Here is an 18,987-nt window from a genome sequence, read left to right on the forward strand (position 1 = left end):
GCAGTTTCTGATCGCATTTTCAAGTACCAGTACCAATAGACGAAATCCCAATAGTGTGGTTACTTTACTATTCTTCGAAATTACAATGAAATGTCGGTATTGGCCGTCTGCGTCTCGAGTCATATGACTTGGCTCGAGTCATGCGCAATGACTCGAGTCCAAGTCGAGTCAATACACAGATTGACTCGAGTCGAGTCGAGTCATTTCCGTATTTTGAGAAATTACTCGAGTCAAGTCGAGTCATCAGAAAATCGTGACTCGAGTCGGACTCGAGTCGAGTCATGACTCGAGTCATTACAACCCTGCTAGATAGATTAATATAATAATGTATATTGCTTCTATATCGCAAGTGATCAAGTGTGCAATGTGCATAACTTATTTCACCACTGTGATTCTATTAGAATTTTTGGCGAAAATCGGTGATTGGGTGAATCATGGAAATATACTCGGGTGTCATAACGTTTTGTGCTTTGGAAATTACATCGGCATATTCAGGAAGCTCTTGCCATACTATTTCTTGGTGATGCATTCAATGACAAATGCACGTAAACGACTGTTTTCGGGTGTAATTCCAAGTATTATGACGAAAAAACAATTTTAAGAAGACGAATAGATACCTACTACACAGCCGTTTGACTGAATATTTTGCAGAGAAATCGTCAGAAATGTGTCGATGATAACGCTCAACAGACCATGTCTATCGACAATCCTTAGGCATAAATATATTTCGAAGAGTGCGGGAATGATTTCACACCGGCGGTTGCTACGAAGAATCATCATTTACCCGAATATATGATCACGACGAATAGTAGAACACATTAAAAAAAAATTTAGGCTCCGGACTCTACATATATCTCATTAGAATCGAATTGAAATAGGACATTTTCGGAATTCCAGTACCCCGGACATATTTATGGCCCACGTTAGATCCTTGGGACGTCGACTTGAATAATAATTTTGGTCTTGATAGAATCGGCCAAACGATTAGAATTCATTTCAAAAAGAATTAGGCTTCGGACTCTACATATATCTCGTTAGAATCGAATTAAAATCGGACATTTTCGAAATTTTGATAATCCGGACACAATTATGGCCCCAGTTCGACCCTTGGGACGTCGACTTGAATAATAATTTTGGTATTGATGGAATCGGCTAGACTAGTAAAATCCATTTCCAAACGAATTAGGCTTCGGACTTTACATATATCTCATTAGAATCGAATTGAAATCGGACATTTTCGAAATTTCGATAATCCGGACACAATTATGACCCCAGTTCGACCCATGGGACGTCGACTTGAATAATAATTTTGGTCTCGTTAGAAGCGGCGAGACTAGTAGAATCCATTTCAAAACGAATTAGACTTCGGACTCTACATATATCTCATTAGAATCGAATTGAAATTGGACATTTTCGAAGTTTCGGTAATCCGGACACAATTATGGCCCCAGTTTGACCATTGGCACGTCGACTTTAATAATGATTTTGGTATTGATGGAATCGGCTAGACTGGTAGAACCCATTTCAAAATGAATTAGGCTTCGGACTCTACATATATCTCATTAGAATCGAATTGAAATCGGACATTTTCGAAATTTTGATAATCCGGACACACTTATGGCCCCAGTTCGACCCTTGGGACGTCAACTTGAATAATAATTTTGGTATTGATGGAATTGGCTAGACTAGTAGAATCCATTTCAAAACGAATTAGGCTTCGGACTCTACATATATCTCATTAGAATCGAATTGAAATTGGACAATTTCGAAATTTCGGTAATCCGGACAAAATTATGGCCCCAGTTCGACCCTTGGGACGTCGACTTGAATAATAATTTTGGTATTGATGAAATCGGTTAGACTAGTAGAATCCATTTCAAAACGAATCAGACTTCGGACTCTACATATATCTCATTAGAATCGAATTGAAATTGGACATTTTCGAAGTTTCGGTAATCAGGACAAAATTATGGCCCCAGTTCGACCCTTGGGACGTCGACTTGAATAATAATTTTGGTATTGATGAAATCGGTTAGACTAGTAGAATCCATTTCAAAACGAATCAGACTTCGGACTCTACATATATCTCATTAGAATCGAATTGAAATTGGACATTTTCGAAGTTTCGGTAATCCGGACACAATTATGGCCCCAGTTTGACCATTGGGACGTCGACATTAATAATGATTTTGGTATTGATGGAATCGGCTAGACTAGTAGAACCCATTTCAAAACGAATTAGGCTTCGGACTCTACTTATATCTCATTAGAATCGAATTGAAATCGGACATTTTCGAAATTTTGATAATCCGGACACAATTATGACCCCAGTTCGACCCTTGGGACGTCGACTTGAATAATAATTTTGGTATTGATGGAATCGGCCAGACTAGTAGAATCCATTTCAAAACGAGTTAGGCTTCGGACTCTACATGTATCTCATTAGAATCGAATTGAAATTGGACATTTTCGAAATGGGACGTCGGCTAGAAGGATAATTTTACCACATATTGGTGCTTCTTCTGTTTGAAAGGAACTCACCCAAAGTTGCGAAAAGTTTCGGAATTCTGAAAAACGCTTCTGCAACTTCGGTTCTATAACGTTTGGATTGTTCGGTTATTGATGAAATGACGTAATCTTAGAGGACGATTTTTTTTTTACGAACATTGCGAAGAAAAATAAAAACCAGGGGGCAAAATCACTTTTTTTTCCGAAGCAAAATCATAATGGACAACTTGAAAACTTCTGAAATTTTTGAGGAAGGATCAAATCCAGCCTACACAAAAATGAATAATATTCTTCGGATTTCGCCGTCAAAATGTTGCATGTTACATGTGTCGGATCGGTGCCACATCAGGTCTCTTATGCTCAGATATTTGACCATAGGCATGCTAAAATGGAAGATATTCAAAACTACGTGGTGTAAGAAAAATATAGTGCTTGTTACAAAAGTGTGGCGGTAATATGGTTTCCCTTGCTGCCATAACGTCGGACGTCTACGATGTCGAAACTACTCTCTGTGCAGAGACAGCAGGAGCTAGGGGACGTGGATAAACCAGTGAAGTTCTCCGGTATTACGCTTATAAATTTAAAATAATCGAGATTAATAGGACACGTATGGGCAGAGGAGGCCAAAGTAGAAGTTTAATTTGCTCTCTGTAAAAACTATTCAAATAAGTAAGTCTTCAGAAAAACTTGGAAATTGACATATACAGACGAGGCGGAGCTGAGTGTGCGCTGCTATACGTCTCATGCAGAAGATATATATTTTCAACAGGATAGCGATTCGACCGCAATATCTGAACCGCGCAAGTGCTATATAGATTAATATGCCGAGACTTTCGTAGATCTATTGTATAGTGATCTTTCCATACATATTTCGCGCGAACCATGACTAAAATTTATGTCTCTCAGCGAAAACTGGTCCTCAATTTCTACACCTTGGTCTCTCTCTTCCTCTTGTCCAGTGGTTCTCAATCTGTTTTAGACACGCCCACCTTTATGATAGTGAAAAGTATCGCGCTCCCATATCATCATATCTCAAAATCCAACCGGGACGCTAGCAACCCCAACAGATTGTTTGATGGCATGGAAGGTTATGACTGTTGATGAGAGAATTAAAAAATATTAAATTCTGTCTAAATATAGAGAAACACGCGTGAATTGGAGATAAATCGCGCAGAGCGCGAAAAACCTTTTCAGTTGGCCGCTTCTTCGCGCCCCCAGGTTGAGAACCACTGCTCTTATCAGATGTACATATTACTTATTTTACGTATAGATGAGAGAGTTGTACTCGAAAGTCGAAATGGGTAAGGAGAATGCTGACTCTCAAATCTGTAAAAAGCTTAATGTTCCAAGCGAGATAGCGCAATGTTAATCGAGTTCCGTTCTCACTATCTTATAGGTTACGTTATAATTAGACGACAGAGATAGAAATCTATACATTTTTTATATATCAAATCAATGGATGTTTCAATTATTTCAGAAACGATCTTAAAAGACCGCGTCTGCCAATCGCATATAGCTCGGAGGATTATGATATAACCACGGAAGAAGGCAAAAAATCCATGGGAAAGCGCTGCAAAATGCAGTAAATTTCATTTCGTCAACGGTTACCTACGAGAGAGTTCCGATTTTCACGACATTTGAAGCACCGATCACCGAAATTTTATCGGAGGAACAAAGCAAGGAAATTTTTGAGCACGATAGCATTTGCGTAAGCTCGCTAACCAACTCAAATCAGGAGGAGCGACACGTTCGTCGCCACGGACTATCAAAAATCATGACAGGTTGAAAATGCATTGATATACAAATCAGATATGGGAGTCCAATGACGTATTATCGGTGTGTAAGTAGCAGAGGTGGTCAAAGTAGTCAAGAAAGCTACCCAAGTAGAAGTAGCGACGAAAAAATCTACTAAAGTACGAGTAGAAGTACTTCTTTCATAAGACACCCAAAACTACTTGAAGTAGAAGTAGAATTGAATGACTTTAAAAGTACTCAAGTAAGTATAAGTAGTTGTGAAAACGATCCTAATTCGTTCACATGGATTGTAAAATGGTGCAAATTGAGCTATGCGAAAGGTTACGAGCTTGATTAATATTGAGGCATACCAGGAGGTATCCAATTTTCGATAGCCCAAGCATTCGTCCACATCATCGGACGAAAATGATAGTATTGATATGGAAATGCGATGCGAATCCTCTGTTTTCTCGAACAGCACGTTCTAGAAAATGGCATGGTATGGCGCCATCCCCCATCTTAGAAGGGCCGTAGTTTAGTCGAAGAGCAATACGGAGAAGTTGTATAGGGTTATAACTCAAAGTATATGATACTGGGAATTGAAAGTGAAAAAAAATACTACTTCTGAAAGCGGAACACGTTTTTCATGCCTTTAGACCAGAAAGTTTCAAATGTGGTATGCCAAAACAGCTCTTAACAAAAAAAGTCAGAGTCCACTTTTCAAGGTTAGGACGCGCCATAAACATGCTAGATTACGACACGACAAGTAAATTCTAGATTGCGAAATAGCGGTTTCAAACGTTATGATGAGCCATATAATACTGTGATGAATTATTTCATATGGGCGAAGGGCGACAATGTGGTGTGAACGCAGGGATATCTATATATCTAGTTCGAGATATCCCTGTGTGAACGGAACAACGGCAACCCGCTAGCTAAATTATGTTCATCGATACTTTCGTGAAATCATACTGGTGACTCCGTATCCACTGCGCGCGAAGCGCGACGATAATTCTGGGCTTTACTCAACTAACTCTTATGAAAATTAAATGTAGATATTCCGTGAAAACAGCCCCTAAATTCCTCAGGCTATCTTCCTGATTGGAAGATTGAACTACTTCTACTTGACAAACTACAAATAGCGAAAGGAAAGTAAGTAGATCACAAAATATTACGAAGTAGAAGTAGAAGTAGCAAAAATCAGATTTACTTGAGTAAGTAACAGAAGTAGAGGAAAACTACTTGAGTGCTTCGAATAAGTAGAAGTACTTCGTTACTGACCACCTCTGGTAAGTAGCCTTCTGAGGACGTTTGCGAATAAATCAAATGCAACCGCCAGAATATATCCGTGACCACGGGACTTAACATTCGAGGTAATCAACCCTGGCGTTATTGCAGAAAACTGTGATGTGATGAAATTTTTGAAACCAGATTTCAAAGTCCATTCATATTTTTGACTAGTAATTTTGATTGAAATAATAATCAAACAAACCATGGTAAAAATAAACACAACTATACAAAGACGGTGAAGAACTCGCTAGGATGTTAATCAACGATGATGATGGATTGATGAATAGAAAAGCCAGAATTTTGAATGTGGCTTCCCGTACTTGTTATCATCATTTTGTACATTGTACATTGTACATTCTTACATTTCGAAAAAATGATAAAATCGGATTTGCTATAGTCTTGTTTTATTGGTCCGTCCGTATCATTGGTGAAAACATTTTTAATTCTTTCAGTCTCAGCAGCTGTGCACCTACATATATCTATATATATATATAGGATAAGAGGACAGAGCAGGGCCAAAACTTACACACTCCGAACCCAGGGGTGAAATGGGGTCCCTGTGTGTGTTTCGGTTACCGAAATTTCGAAAATGTCCAATTTCAATTTGATTCTAATGAGATATATGTAGAGTCCGAAGCTTAATTCGTTTTGAAATGGATTCTACTAGTCTAGCCAATTCCATCAATACCAAAATTATTATTCAAGTCGACGTCCCAAGTGTCGAACTGGGGCCATAATTTTGTCCGGATTACCGAAATTTCGAAATTGTCCAATTTCAATTCGATTCTAATGAGATATATGTAGAGTCCGAAGCCTGATTCGTTTTGAAATGGATTCTACTAGTCTAGCCGATTCCATCAATACCAGAATTATTATTCAAGTCGACGTCCTAAGGGTCGAACTGGGGCCACATATAATTGTGTCCGGATTACCGAAACTTGGAAAATGTCCGATTTCAATTCGATTCTAATGAGATATATGTAGAGTCCGAAGTCTAATTCGTTTTGAAATAGATTCTACTAGTCTGGCCGCTTCTAACGAAACCAAAATTATTATTCAAGTCGACGTCCCATGGGTCGAACTGGGGTCATAATTGTGTCCGGATTATCAAAATTTCGAAAATGTCCGATTTCAATTCGATTCTAATGAGATATATGTAGAGTCCGAAGCCTAATTCGTTTTGAAATGGATTCTACTAGTCTAGCCAATTCCATCAATACCAAAATTATTATTCAAGTCGACGTCCCAAGGGTCGAACTGGGGCCATAATTGTGTCCGGATTATCAAAATTTCGAAAATGTCCGATTTCAATTCGATTCTAATGAGATATAAGTAGAGTCCGAAGCCTAATTCTTTTTTAAATGGATTCTACTAGTCTAGCCGATTCCATCAATACCAAAATTATTATTCAAGTCGACGTCCCAAGGGTCGAACTGGGGCCATAATTGTGTCCGGATTATCAAAATTTCGAAAATGTCCGATTTCAATTCGATTCTAATGAGATATATGTAGAGTCCGAAGCCTAATTCGTTTTGAAATGGATTCTACTAGTCTAGCCGATTCCATCAATACCAAACTTATTATTCAAGTTGACGTCCCAAGGGTCGAACTGGGGCCATAATTGTGTCCGGAATATCGAAATTTCGAAAATGTCCGATTTCTATTCGATTCTAATGAGATATATGTAAAGTCCGAAGCCTAATTCGTTTGGAAATGGATTTTACTAGTCTAGCCGATTCCATCAATACCAAAATTATTATTCAAGTCGACGTCCCAAGGGTCGAACTGGGGCCATAATTGTGTCCGGATTATCAAAATTTCGAAAATGTCCGATTTTAATTCGATTCTAACGAGATATATGTAGAGTCCGAAGCCTCATTCTTTTTGAAATGAATTCTGATCGTTTGGCCGATTCTATCAAGACCAAAATTATTATTCAAGTCGATGTCCCAAGGATCTAACGTGGGCCATAAATATGTCCGGGGTACTGGAATTCCGAAAATGTCCTATTTCAATTCGATTCTAATGAGATATATGTAGAGTCATGAGCCTAAATTTTTTTTAAATGTGTTCTACTATTCGTCGTGATCATATATTCGGGTAAATGATGATTCTTCGTAGCAACCGCCGGTGTGAAATCATTCCCGCACTCTTCGAAATATATTTATGCCTAAGGATTGTCGATAGACATGGTCTGTTGAGCGTTATCATCGACACATTTCTGACGATTTCTCTGCAAAATATTCAGTCAAACGGCTGTGTAGTAGGTATCTATTCGTCTTCTTAAAATTGTTTTTTCGTTATAATACCTGGAATTACACCCGAAAACAGTCGTTTACGTGCATTTGTCATTGAATGCATCACCAAGAAATAGTATGGCAAGAGCTTCCTGAATATGCCGATGTAATTTCCAAAGCACAAAACGTTATGACACCCGAGTATCTTTCCATGATTCACCCAATCACCGATTTTCGCCAAAAATTCTAATAGAATCACAGTGGTCTTATTTCTGTCAGAATCACAGTAGTGAATTATCGAGGTGTAACGAAGTCAATAAAGCATAGAGACAGAGGTGAAAATGTGCTTTCGCGTGATGAGTTAACATTAGCAACCTTATATTAGCATAATGTTCCATGCAGCGTGAATGTGCTCGGCAAATCGGCATTCCCAAGTTAAAACACTTCTGGTTCACGTGAATTAGACTGGTTGGGTTTTGCGAAAGGGATTTGCGTCGCGAATGTTGAAGCTGCTTTTGATTTGAGCACCATGGTCTCGTCTGTGTTCATTGCGTTTATGAGAAGATCCTTTCGTAGTGTAAAATCAGTCGGATCATGTGCATTTAGCACTAACACGTCGAATCCAGCAGTACAACGATATTTGGGTCAGCCAACATTCTTCACACATCCTCACTTGATGAAACGAGGTAGGATACATCTTACATAGACAAGACATGAATACTTTGACATGATATCCCTTGAAATTTTTCTAGATGAAGTTACTCCAGGAATAACAAAGGACAACTTTAAAAAGAGAAGAAATGATTTTGTAGAATTGATTTTGAACGAGAAGGATGTGAAGGTTTGTAAATGCCTTGGCTAGTTTTCATTTTGCCGCCTTCCTAATTTCTATTTTCATCATAGACAGCTGAGAAGCAATTGATAGTTGTGTTGGGATCACCAATTCATTACATGACTCAAGATATACCATATGTATTTCATCAAAACACAAATTTTTTTTACCTGACTGGATTTCAGGTGACCAATTAGCTTATTGTTGTTGTACTTTTCTGGAAGCTAATTCTTTAGAGTTATTGTTTTAGGAGCCGGACAGTTGTTTGGTAATAGAAGTAACAAGTTCCGATGACCCTGCCAGTCATGAATCATATCTCTTTGTGCCTGTGAGGGATCCCCTGAAAGAATTATGGAATGGTCCCAGAGCTGGGATTGATGGAGCACTGGATCATACTGGTAAGAAATGAAGTTCCAAGATAGGCGCACTACATAAAATAGCATTTGGGTTGCTGGGCGGCGTAGCTGTGTCTAAGCGCTGTACAATATATTTGATACCAAGTTATGGATACTGCACCTTTCACAGAGTGGGTATGAATGGTCTGCCAGTGTGATTGCTATTGGAAGCTTGGTGGTTTTGAATTTTATACTAAGTAGGGGGGGGTGTCAGAGTAGTCAGTGTTGCTTCTGAAGTTGAAGTAGAAGTTACACTATGAATTTGTTGGTAATTAGAAGTATATGTATCGATTTCTAAGACGTGTTGGAACTACTTCAAGTGGAAGCGGAGACTGAAAGTTTTGAAAAGTACTCTAGTAATTTTGATGTGTAGATTTGTCCTAGATTTAGCATACTTTCGGCAGTAAATCAGAGGTGGACTACTTTTGAAATTGCAAGATGCATCGGCACAAGTACGGTAACATAAAATTACTAAGGATGCTAAAAGTAGAAACACTTTGTTACTTGATACTGACCTCCTCTGATACTAGGCCTTTTGTGGCTGTACAGAGTGTTACAGGTATGAATGTTACTCAGTTTCCTTATGCTACCGTACCTAGTTCTGCACGAATACGAAAAATGAAACATCTTACAAAATCATGTATAGGCCTAAGTAATTTAGTACGGTATGTTTTCAAGTTTCCATGACACATTTCATACAACAATTCAAATACGTCGAATGCTTCAGGTGTTGACCATACCGATGATATAGACAATTTGAGTAAATTCCTGAAGAGCAGGCTACAAGGGGAAATTAATGTTTGGTATGATTACACCAGGATGAATAATTTGCAGCTGCACCTGAGTCAGATAAGGTATGTCTCCTAGTGATCTTTGAAGTGTGGAATTCTCAAGTACAATATCATAGCACCTTACAGGCTTGGCAAGATATTATTTGCTCAAAATACCCCCCCCCCCCCCCCCCCGCAAATTATGCCATGCGAGTTCAAGTTCTCTTGAAGAGGTATTGTGTCTTACCCTTTGAAGCAGCTTTTTTGGTCTTAAATTAGCACCATTCATCACAAAGATTGATATAGGCAACTATTGCTCTGTATTCTATCCATACTCATATTTTCAAAAAGTTTGCTGCGAAATTAACAATGTGTAAGGTTTATTTCGGTTCATTCATGCAGAGGTTTTCTTCAAGAGGCCCACAAAATGGGTGTCACAATACGAAAAGTTGAAGATCCCCTACACGAGCAGCGTCATATCAAGTCCCCCGAAGAATGTGAACTCATGGCCAAGGCCTCTGATATAATTTCTCAGGTAATTGAGTCTTACTCGATTACATTGTTGGCATCACGCTGATTACTGGGAACATTTCAGGCATTTATTGATACAATGTCTTGCTCGGAGTCCGGAATAAATGAATCCAATATTCATGCCCGATTGGAGTGTTCAGCGAAATTGCATGGAGCGCAAATGTTGGCCTTTCCACCAGTTGTCGCAGGAGGCTCCAGGTTTGAACATTACAATTTGCAAAATTCCTATTCAAATATCTTCATCTTCAGAGCCAATACTCTGCACTATGTCGTAAACAATCAAATCATCGATGACGGATCGATGGTTTTGGTAGATGCGGGCGCTTATTACCACGGTTATGTGTCAGATGTTACGAGAACATGGCCTATCAATGGAAAGTAATGCTTATGATAGAGCGCTTTCATTGTGCGCAAAATCACATCTTTATGCGATAGGTTTTCAGAGCCACAGAAGCAACTGTATGAAGCGATACTCAGGACGCAAAGGCTTTGTATTGCTTTGTGCCGGCCCGGGCATTCATTGGACGAGATTTATCAGACTATGTCCATGACTCTTGGGAAAGAGTTGTACGAAATCGGAGCTCTGAAGGAGAAAATGAAGATGTCCCAATTGAGTGATGTAGGTTATGTTTGCATGTTTGTAACCAAGTCACAAGGTTCCGAATCTCAAGTCAATCTCACTTTTATAGTTTTGACTCGGGTCAAGTCGATTCATTTTTAATTCACCACCGAGTCGAGTCCAAGTCAGTGAATACAGGATCGAGTCATAGTGTTGTGACTCGGGTCCGAGTCCAAGGCATTGTGTTCAGTTTTCAGTTCAATCTGGTTGACTTTTTTCAACTCTGCTCGAGTGATAGAGAATGGCTCGCATTCCTAATATCGTAATTTTCCTCAGTCCTAACAGTTTCTGGCCCTATTTTCGAAGTATCAGGACTGATAGACAAAATACCAATAATGTAGTGACTTTACTATTCTTCGAAGTTACAATGAAATGTCTGTCTTGGCCGTCCTAGTGTCGAGTCATATGACTTGGTTAGACTCATGCACAATGACTCGAGTGCAAGTCGAGTCAATACACAAATTGACTCGGGTCGAGTGATTTTATGCATTTCAAAAAATGACTCGAGTCACCAAAAATCGTGAGTCGAGTCATCAATCCCCTGGTTATACGTTCCACACAGAGGTGGTCATTGTAGTCAGCGTTGCTACTTAAGTAGAGGCAATGCCATAAATTTCTACTCGATTGCAAGTAGAGTAGACAGTGACGGCCCTGAAAAATACACAATTATTTTCAAATAGTAGATTTCCTAGTCCCAGGTGGCTACATTCGAAATTTAACGTCTTGCGTGGTCTTTTTCGGCATTTGAAGCTAAAAAGAGGGCCTGGGTCTGGGTTACCCTACTATTTCACACGCACATTACCATTATTTTCCTCATGAAGTGATGCTAACACAACCATGCCAAAACTACATCCTACTTCATCACATCCACTACATCCCACTCCAAAATCCAGAGTGAAAAAGTAAGTAGTTTTTCTAGTAAAACTGCTGAGTAGAAGTGGTAAAAAACGTGCTCACCTAAATAAGTAGAGCAAGAGGCACAAAGAAATTTCAAGTACTTCATCAATGACCATGACCACCTCTGGCTGCATAGTGCTGGCCACATAGATTACGGTTTGGGTATGATGATTCATCGACGAGCGATGATTCTGAAATGTGCAGGCAGTTCCTGGACTTGAAATTGATGTTTGTTAACGAGAGAAATGAAATATTATCCAGACCTAGAAATAATCATAACCACTAACACATTCGTTTTCGAATCAAAATATCCTAATTCAAATAATGATATCGAAACGATAATTTGTTCATTTGTGTCACCTTGTCCGTGTTTTACCTGATATGATGATGATTTACCGTTGTTTTACCAGCTTGTTCGAAAGTTTTGCCCGCATCACGTTGGCCACTGGCTGGGCATGGACGTGCACGACACGCCGGGCATTCACAGGTCGATGAAGCTTTTGCCGGGCATGGTCGTCACGATAGAACCAGGTTGGTATTATCGCAGTAGTCGAAACGATGTTTTAAGCCTACTACACAGAGTCGAACAACTAAAACAACAGCTTTGCCAAAGTAGATTAGAATCACGATATTCGCAAAGTCATGGTATTTGAATCAAATTCCTTATTAATTTAGAAAGAAATATAACAAAATGTTAAGTTCATATCTATCAGAGTTCATTCCCGTAAGCTTGAGAATGGCCGATATCTGTACAGCAGACATGGGCACAGTGCACAGGCCAAACGAGGGCCCCGACGTGATTCTGAATACCAATGTGTGAGCTAAGACCATAGACTGTCTAAACCAGAGGTCTCAAACTCAAATGTGCTTGCGGGCCAGTTTTCCAGTTTTGAAGACGCCGCGGGCCGCAGCGTTTATAGGGGTATTCTATGTCTTTCCAAGTAGGCCTTATTTGGCGGGAATGAATTTTCCTGTTGAAAGTGAGCCGATCCAGCAGACTGACAGTAAACACACATCGTCAAAATGTGATTTACGTTTGTATCAATTTAGGTCTGGCACGAAAAGTATCATCACATTTATAACTATTTGAATAGAATTGTTGTTGTACTTGATATATATTAACTATAAGATATAGACACCATATTGGCGGGCAAATGTATGATGCCATCATAAAAGCTATCAGGTTATAATTTTCAGCTGCTATGAATATTTTGAATCCAACAGATTGATAATAGAGACTGATCTGATATCAAAACATTTTTAAGTTGAGCATTGTAATTCCAATCCAGGATTCGGGTATACTTCTGATAAGTAGGCTATTAATCTCATGGCCAAATATCTTCAAATATAGGAGCAGAATAAATATATGAATGAATGTGTCCTAGTGATTGAAATGTCGGAACGCCGAACGGCCCATTGCTGTTACATCGTTGGAGCGTACCACTTCGGTACTCGGTACCTTTAAGTGGCCTTAATAACATGGTGTGACGACCAAAGATGTATAACTAACAGATTGCCAATGGTTGCCATAACTATACTTGCTTAGTTAGCGAAATACCAAGATGCGACCTTCTGATCTATTACTATTCCCCCGATACGCGATTAGTTTGTTGCGTCCATGGTTCTAACAAATTTGCGGCATTCCGAGTCACTCCAAGTCCACTCGAGTCATTTTGATTTTGCCATCGATTTAGCCCGAGTCTGAGTAATTCCAAGAAGATCGCGTCCAAGTCCAACTCACAAATTTCAGTCTAGAATCGTCTAAGAGTCCGGTTTTGTCATCATGAATTGGGAATGAGGCGAAATAGTGAATGCTCCACTGCATGGTAGCGTTTGCAATTGGTGTGATAGTGAAGTTTGATGAATAGTTCAAGGCTTTCGGAGCAATCAAGAGGGAATTTTCACCTTATAACCTGAAAAGATATATGTGACACTTATATTTTCTCAAATTAATATAAATCTAAAATGTCATCGCGGGCCGCACAAAATGCTCTGGTGGGCCGCGTGTTTGAGACCTGTGGACTCTAAACTGATGAGGAAATCAGACATGGGGTGATTACTTCATGAATGTAATCGATTGCGATTACGATTACTTCGGAATCACGCGATTACGATTACGATTACGATTACAGCAAAATCAGGAAGTAGTCGATTACGATTACGATTACATTGGAAAAGTAATCACGATTACTCACGATTACATTTATCTTGCTACTTGGGGCCAATCATAGAAGATATATTAGAAGACAATATAGGGATTGCGATTAGAAGGCAATGTGATAACAACTTTCTTTATAGATGATACGTCATTTCCTTATTACGTCATAATATGTCCATTGTCCAACTTTGGGGATGATTTATCCCTACCACCAATTTGCATTCTTGCCACGTACGTAGCTGCCGCACCCCAGACTCTCCAATAGGGTGGGGAGCGAGCTCGACGGGGACTAAGAAGTATTTCGTAAATCAACATAAATTATAGAGTATCTTTTGAGAGATTTAATTAACTTGAAATTTTCTTCGAGCTTCGCGATTTAACGTCTCTAAATAGCTTGACTTTGAAATGCATAAGTCTCCCCCAAAGAAAAAAGCATGTCTGATTTAAAGAAATAGGTATTTCAGTGCCGGTCATTACCGCGCGACGACACACCAAAAGACATATGCAGTTTCGACCAGCATGCGACTTCATGAAGTGTGCCCCCAAAGAAAGACCTAAGCCGAAATTTTAGTTATGTGTCCATTGTCAATAGCCACGCTGGATGGGCGTGACGACTAGTCCTGTCCGTCCAATCGAAGCCCCACAATACGAATGCCAACGTTACGAGAAACGGCAAATAATGGCTCGGTGATGATATATATCAGCAGCTGTTCGTTTAGATACTTCTTTGCGGAAATCATAATGTTTGATTTGACAAGTACAAAATTTCAAATCGTTGTCCGGTGTACCATACGTACGTACGAATGCCTACTGCTCGCCCAGCAACAACGGTCAAGCTGCATTTAACTAAGCATAAACAAACATCAATACATGAGTTACTATTTGAAACTAGGCAGAGTGTTGATTATTATCCTGCTGCGAGGTAGTGGCGTCTGCAGTGTATTGATAACCCGATATTCAGCATGACGGGTGTTCTTACAATTACACTACAGCGTACAATCTACATCGAATATCTATTTACTACGTCGGGATACTTCTTACGCAATAACGAGCAGAGCTAATACTTCTGAAGTAATAATGAGCACTGGTGTTTGAAAATCAGACGGTGATGCAATCAATAAACCTGGTATAATATCTCCTCCTTGTTCATGAATGTTCAGTTTATGTCATAGTCCTCGTACAAATAAAAAGTAATCGCTATTTATCAAAGAAATCGATTAGATATGTGATGTAGTCGATTACGATTACGATTACTTCGGATTTTTTTCGAATGTAATCGATTGCGATTACGATTACTTCAAAATGCTGTAATCGTCGTAATCGATTACGATTACTAATCGCGATTACCCCATGTCTGGAGGAAATGCGTTTATTTTTCAGCCTGGTGCCTTCACTGATTACTTAGCCTACGCATATATCGTATAACTTGGATGCAAAATACTGCAAATATAGCAGTGTATGCCGTAACAATTGAAGTCAAAAGTAAAAGTTTCCAGATAGTTCAAAACTTGTTTGTTGGCATTGTTACAATGCTAATAACTCGGTCTGTGCTTCGAATTGTCATGTCGTATACGTTTCCAATCAATACTCCGTAAAACAAGTCCATCAGTGCATGTGCGTAGCGGTCACCCAAAAACGATGAACACTGAACAGTGAACAGTCATGTTAAAAATAGAAGGCGAAGGCTGAAGGCCGACTTTTAAAGAAGGTTTGGAGCACTGAATATTTGTTTACTTGAGTCCGAGGGAAACCCGTCCTTGCAGTTTGTGGTGAGCAGGTTGCTGTTTTTAAAGAAATATATTGAATCAGCATTATGGGGGAAACGGAGTAAAATCAGACTCTCGTCTGCTGGCTGAGGCCGAGACAGCGCGGATTATAGGGCATCTGCCAGTGAAGCTGTCAAAACAGCAAGGCTGAATACCGAGCTTCACCCAGCTCGGGACCAAGACCAGCTTTGTAATATCCTAAGAAGATTTCGACGTCTCCATAGAAAAAGGGCCTGGGGTTAATGTGATTAAATTGAGTGGAGAATGTTTCATGTTTATTTTTGTAAATTAAATTATACCTCACTTTCTCATAGCCTAATTTTAACACATTCTCTTATCAGCTTGTTTAACAATGTAATTCACTGTTGTCTAGTTAGAAATCAAACGGAGTATAGTTTAAAGTTTAAACTTTTGGCTCAGCCCTACATTCCTATTTTGGCTTCTCATTTGGCCCGCCTGGAAAAATAATTGCCCACCCCTGCTGTGCTGTACTGTACAGTGTACTACTGTAACCTAACTTGGCTCATTCGCCACTATCATACACAATACAGTTGTGCATGTGCAGCACTTTCTGGGTAACCAGAAATAAGATTAAACCAGTGGTTCTCAACCGCCGGTCCGCGACTACTTTTCTGCCGGTCCGCGAGGTATATTTAGATTTTCTACCTTAATTTAAAGATGCAAGATGTTGTTGAAGGCTTGATAAAATAAATAAAACGTCAAATTTTAAACTGATGCACGCCAGGTAAGATCAGGCCCGGAGACATGTTCGATTTGACTTAATAGTTCAAGCTGTCTCCGGCCAGCGACTCGCTGACTAAGACCAGACTCGCTAAACCGCGCAATCCGTACGCTCATTCGTTCTCGATTCATTAATTTTGTGGGTGGCCCAGGTATCGCTGTAATCAGGCGCCTTCGTGCGGCGCATTGTACTCGTAGTATAGGCTACGCCTGGTAATAGTGGGGAATGAGCAAGTAGCTCGACAAGGTGCTTGGTCTACTGCAAAGCGCTTCATCTGTGGATATTGTCAGAGAGAATAATATTATTCCAGTTTGCCCGGTCGGTTACTGCTGCAACAATACATTGTATATAGTTACTGGGAGTAGAAGTATAGCTAACCAAAGTATTATAGGTTTAGCTGGCTGGCTACTTAACCTGGAATCCTGGTGAGATCTTCTTGAGACGCAGATATACGCAAGACATACGAATATATTTCAGACGTTGTTGCTGACTCTCTCGGATCGGTAGTTTTATACTACAGGCAAATTACTCTAGAACAGGATGTCTCTCGGTTACGAGATATACACATTTCATGGTTGGTTGATCTCCTATACTGCACTGCCGTCGGCTCGAAATTAGCCATGGTTATCTGGGCAAGTCAATTTTTCCTCGACTCAGCACTCAGCAGACACTACCTTAAAATCAAATGAATGTCATAATAAAGATATTTAATTACGAACAAACCCCTCACAATGTAACTCTCCAGTACAGGAGTGGCAAACCTGCGACCGTAGAAGGAAATTTGCGCGACCGTGGGCACGTAATTAAATCAGCATGTGTCGGCGGTCGTTGACATGAAAATTGAAATTACGAATTGTCTCCCGAACTTTTGAGATATTTCGTTTAATCTTGAAATTTTCTCAGCGCTACGCGCAATCCAATGCGACTTCATTTTTCGATTTTAATGTAGTTGTAGCGCCCGTTGCAATATGAGCCCCACAATACAGATGGTAACAGCGGAGGAAAATGATGCACCACATATAGAAATTACAATCTGGAATCGTGCGCCCTACCGATAATCCTGATGGGAGGTCAAGAAATAACAACACGGCCCAAAGTGACTATACTAACAATTGGTCCACCCGAAGATGCATCCAGTTGCTCTAAATTTTCGAAAATACTCCTTCCATCAACTCTACCGATGAATCTGATCACTTTGGTTAAGAAAGGATAAATATTTCATAGTAATATGTGAAACTACGAATATTAATGACGAAATTCATTCGTGAATCATAACCGATCCCAGTTGTTATTCATAAAATCACCACTATGTAGCGATTTCGAGGACTATAGAGATACAAGACGATATGAAGAAGTACATTAGTCCGGAGTTCATCAAAAATGGACTTGGACACGCACAGTATAACATGGGTATGGTGTCCAGTTATTTCGTTGCGACTAAAGTCCTGGAATGCGGCCGTGTAAGTAATCGAAATGCGGCCGTGAATAGCAAAAAGGTTGGCCACCTCTGCTCTAGTGCCATACTGGCAGAAAAACGGCTGGATACATTGCATTTGGGCTTGATTTCAATTTTTTAAGGTTCACCGATCCGCCAAATATCTTTTGACATTTTACCGGTCCTCGATGTGGAAAAAGGTTGAGAACCACTGGATTAAACCACAGAAACATTCCACGAATTCGATTAGAATCAGATTCAGATTATCGGCATTTCGCTCTAATTAGTCTAGTGAGAACACTAGAATTGTCTATTTGTTCAAATCTGCTATCTTTTCGATATCTTTGCAGGCCTGTATATAGGAGCCGACGAACATGCTGTTGAGGAAGCGTATCGCGGAATTGGTATCAGGATCGAAGACGACGTGTTGATCACCGCCGGGGATCCTGTTGTGTTGACAGATAAGTGTCCGAAAGACGTGGAAGATATCGAAAGAATCGTATCAGGCTAAGCGGCGAATTGGAACAGCTGGTCTAAACCGGAACTATGCAAATGCAACCGGTCGCACCGCATGAAGTGTAGCCTTGCGACTGCTACACCTCCGGCCGCATGCTGGCAGTGCGTAGTCGAGTACAGAATTGTCGAAATTCAATACCGTCAATTTGTATCTTGACGTGTGAATTTTGAATATGCTACTATTACAAATTTTAAAATCACTGTTTGGTATCATTTTTGTGAGGAGCGAATGTAGGCTCAGTCTTCAGACGTTATTCGCGCTTTGTTTGCGTACTATTGTAAACCCCAAATTCAACGCAATTGGGGCATTCGAGTAGGCTTGTTCTTGTGCCGAAAATAATGGGTTATAGACGTCGGCAGGGCGTAATCGTAGCGATGAAATGACCGTCTTCAGATATTTGGCAAAGCAGCTCTAATTCGACTTTCTAAATCACAAGAATCGATCGCAATGGAGAATAATTTTTGTTTCATGGGTGTCCTCTCGTGCTATGGTAAATTGGTAACGGTGAAATTATATTTTGGACCGACACAGCATCGCTACGAATGGATTACATGGC

At 39.8% G+C, this 18,987-nt stretch overlaps 1 protein-coding gene across 1 annotated transcript; it reads left to right on the forward strand.

Moving 5' to 3' along the window:
• Nucleotides 1-362: 362 nt before the first annotated feature.
• On the forward strand, nucleotides 363-18,630 carry LOC145456708 (xaa-Pro aminopeptidase 3-like). The gene is made up of 12 exons (XM_080334810.1): nucleotides 363-388; nucleotides 8,049-8,455; nucleotides 8,522-8,610; nucleotides 8,673-8,786; nucleotides 8,852-8,999; nucleotides 9,724-9,850; nucleotides 10,169-10,301; nucleotides 10,362-10,495; nucleotides 10,547-10,675; nucleotides 10,733-10,916; nucleotides 12,224-12,344; nucleotides 18,265-18,630. The coding sequence occupies exons 2-12, from the start codon at nucleotides 8,299-8,301 to the stop codon at nucleotides 18,423-18,425; spliced, it is 1,497 nt and encodes a 498-aa protein (XP_080190936.1). The 5' UTR covers nucleotides 363-388; nucleotides 8,049-8,298; the 3' UTR covers nucleotides 18,426-18,630.
• The last annotated feature ends 357 nt before the right edge of the window (nucleotides 18,631-18,987 follow it).

The sequence above is a fragment of the Botryllus schlosseri genome, chromosome 15 (genome assembly GCF_051294905.1).
Source record: "Botryllus schlosseri isolate E-star chromosome 15, Bs_hap1, whole genome shotgun sequence".
In the NCBI taxonomy this organism is placed as follows: domain Eukaryota; kingdom Metazoa; phylum Chordata; class Ascidiacea; order Stolidobranchia; family Styelidae; genus Botryllus; species Botryllus schlosseri.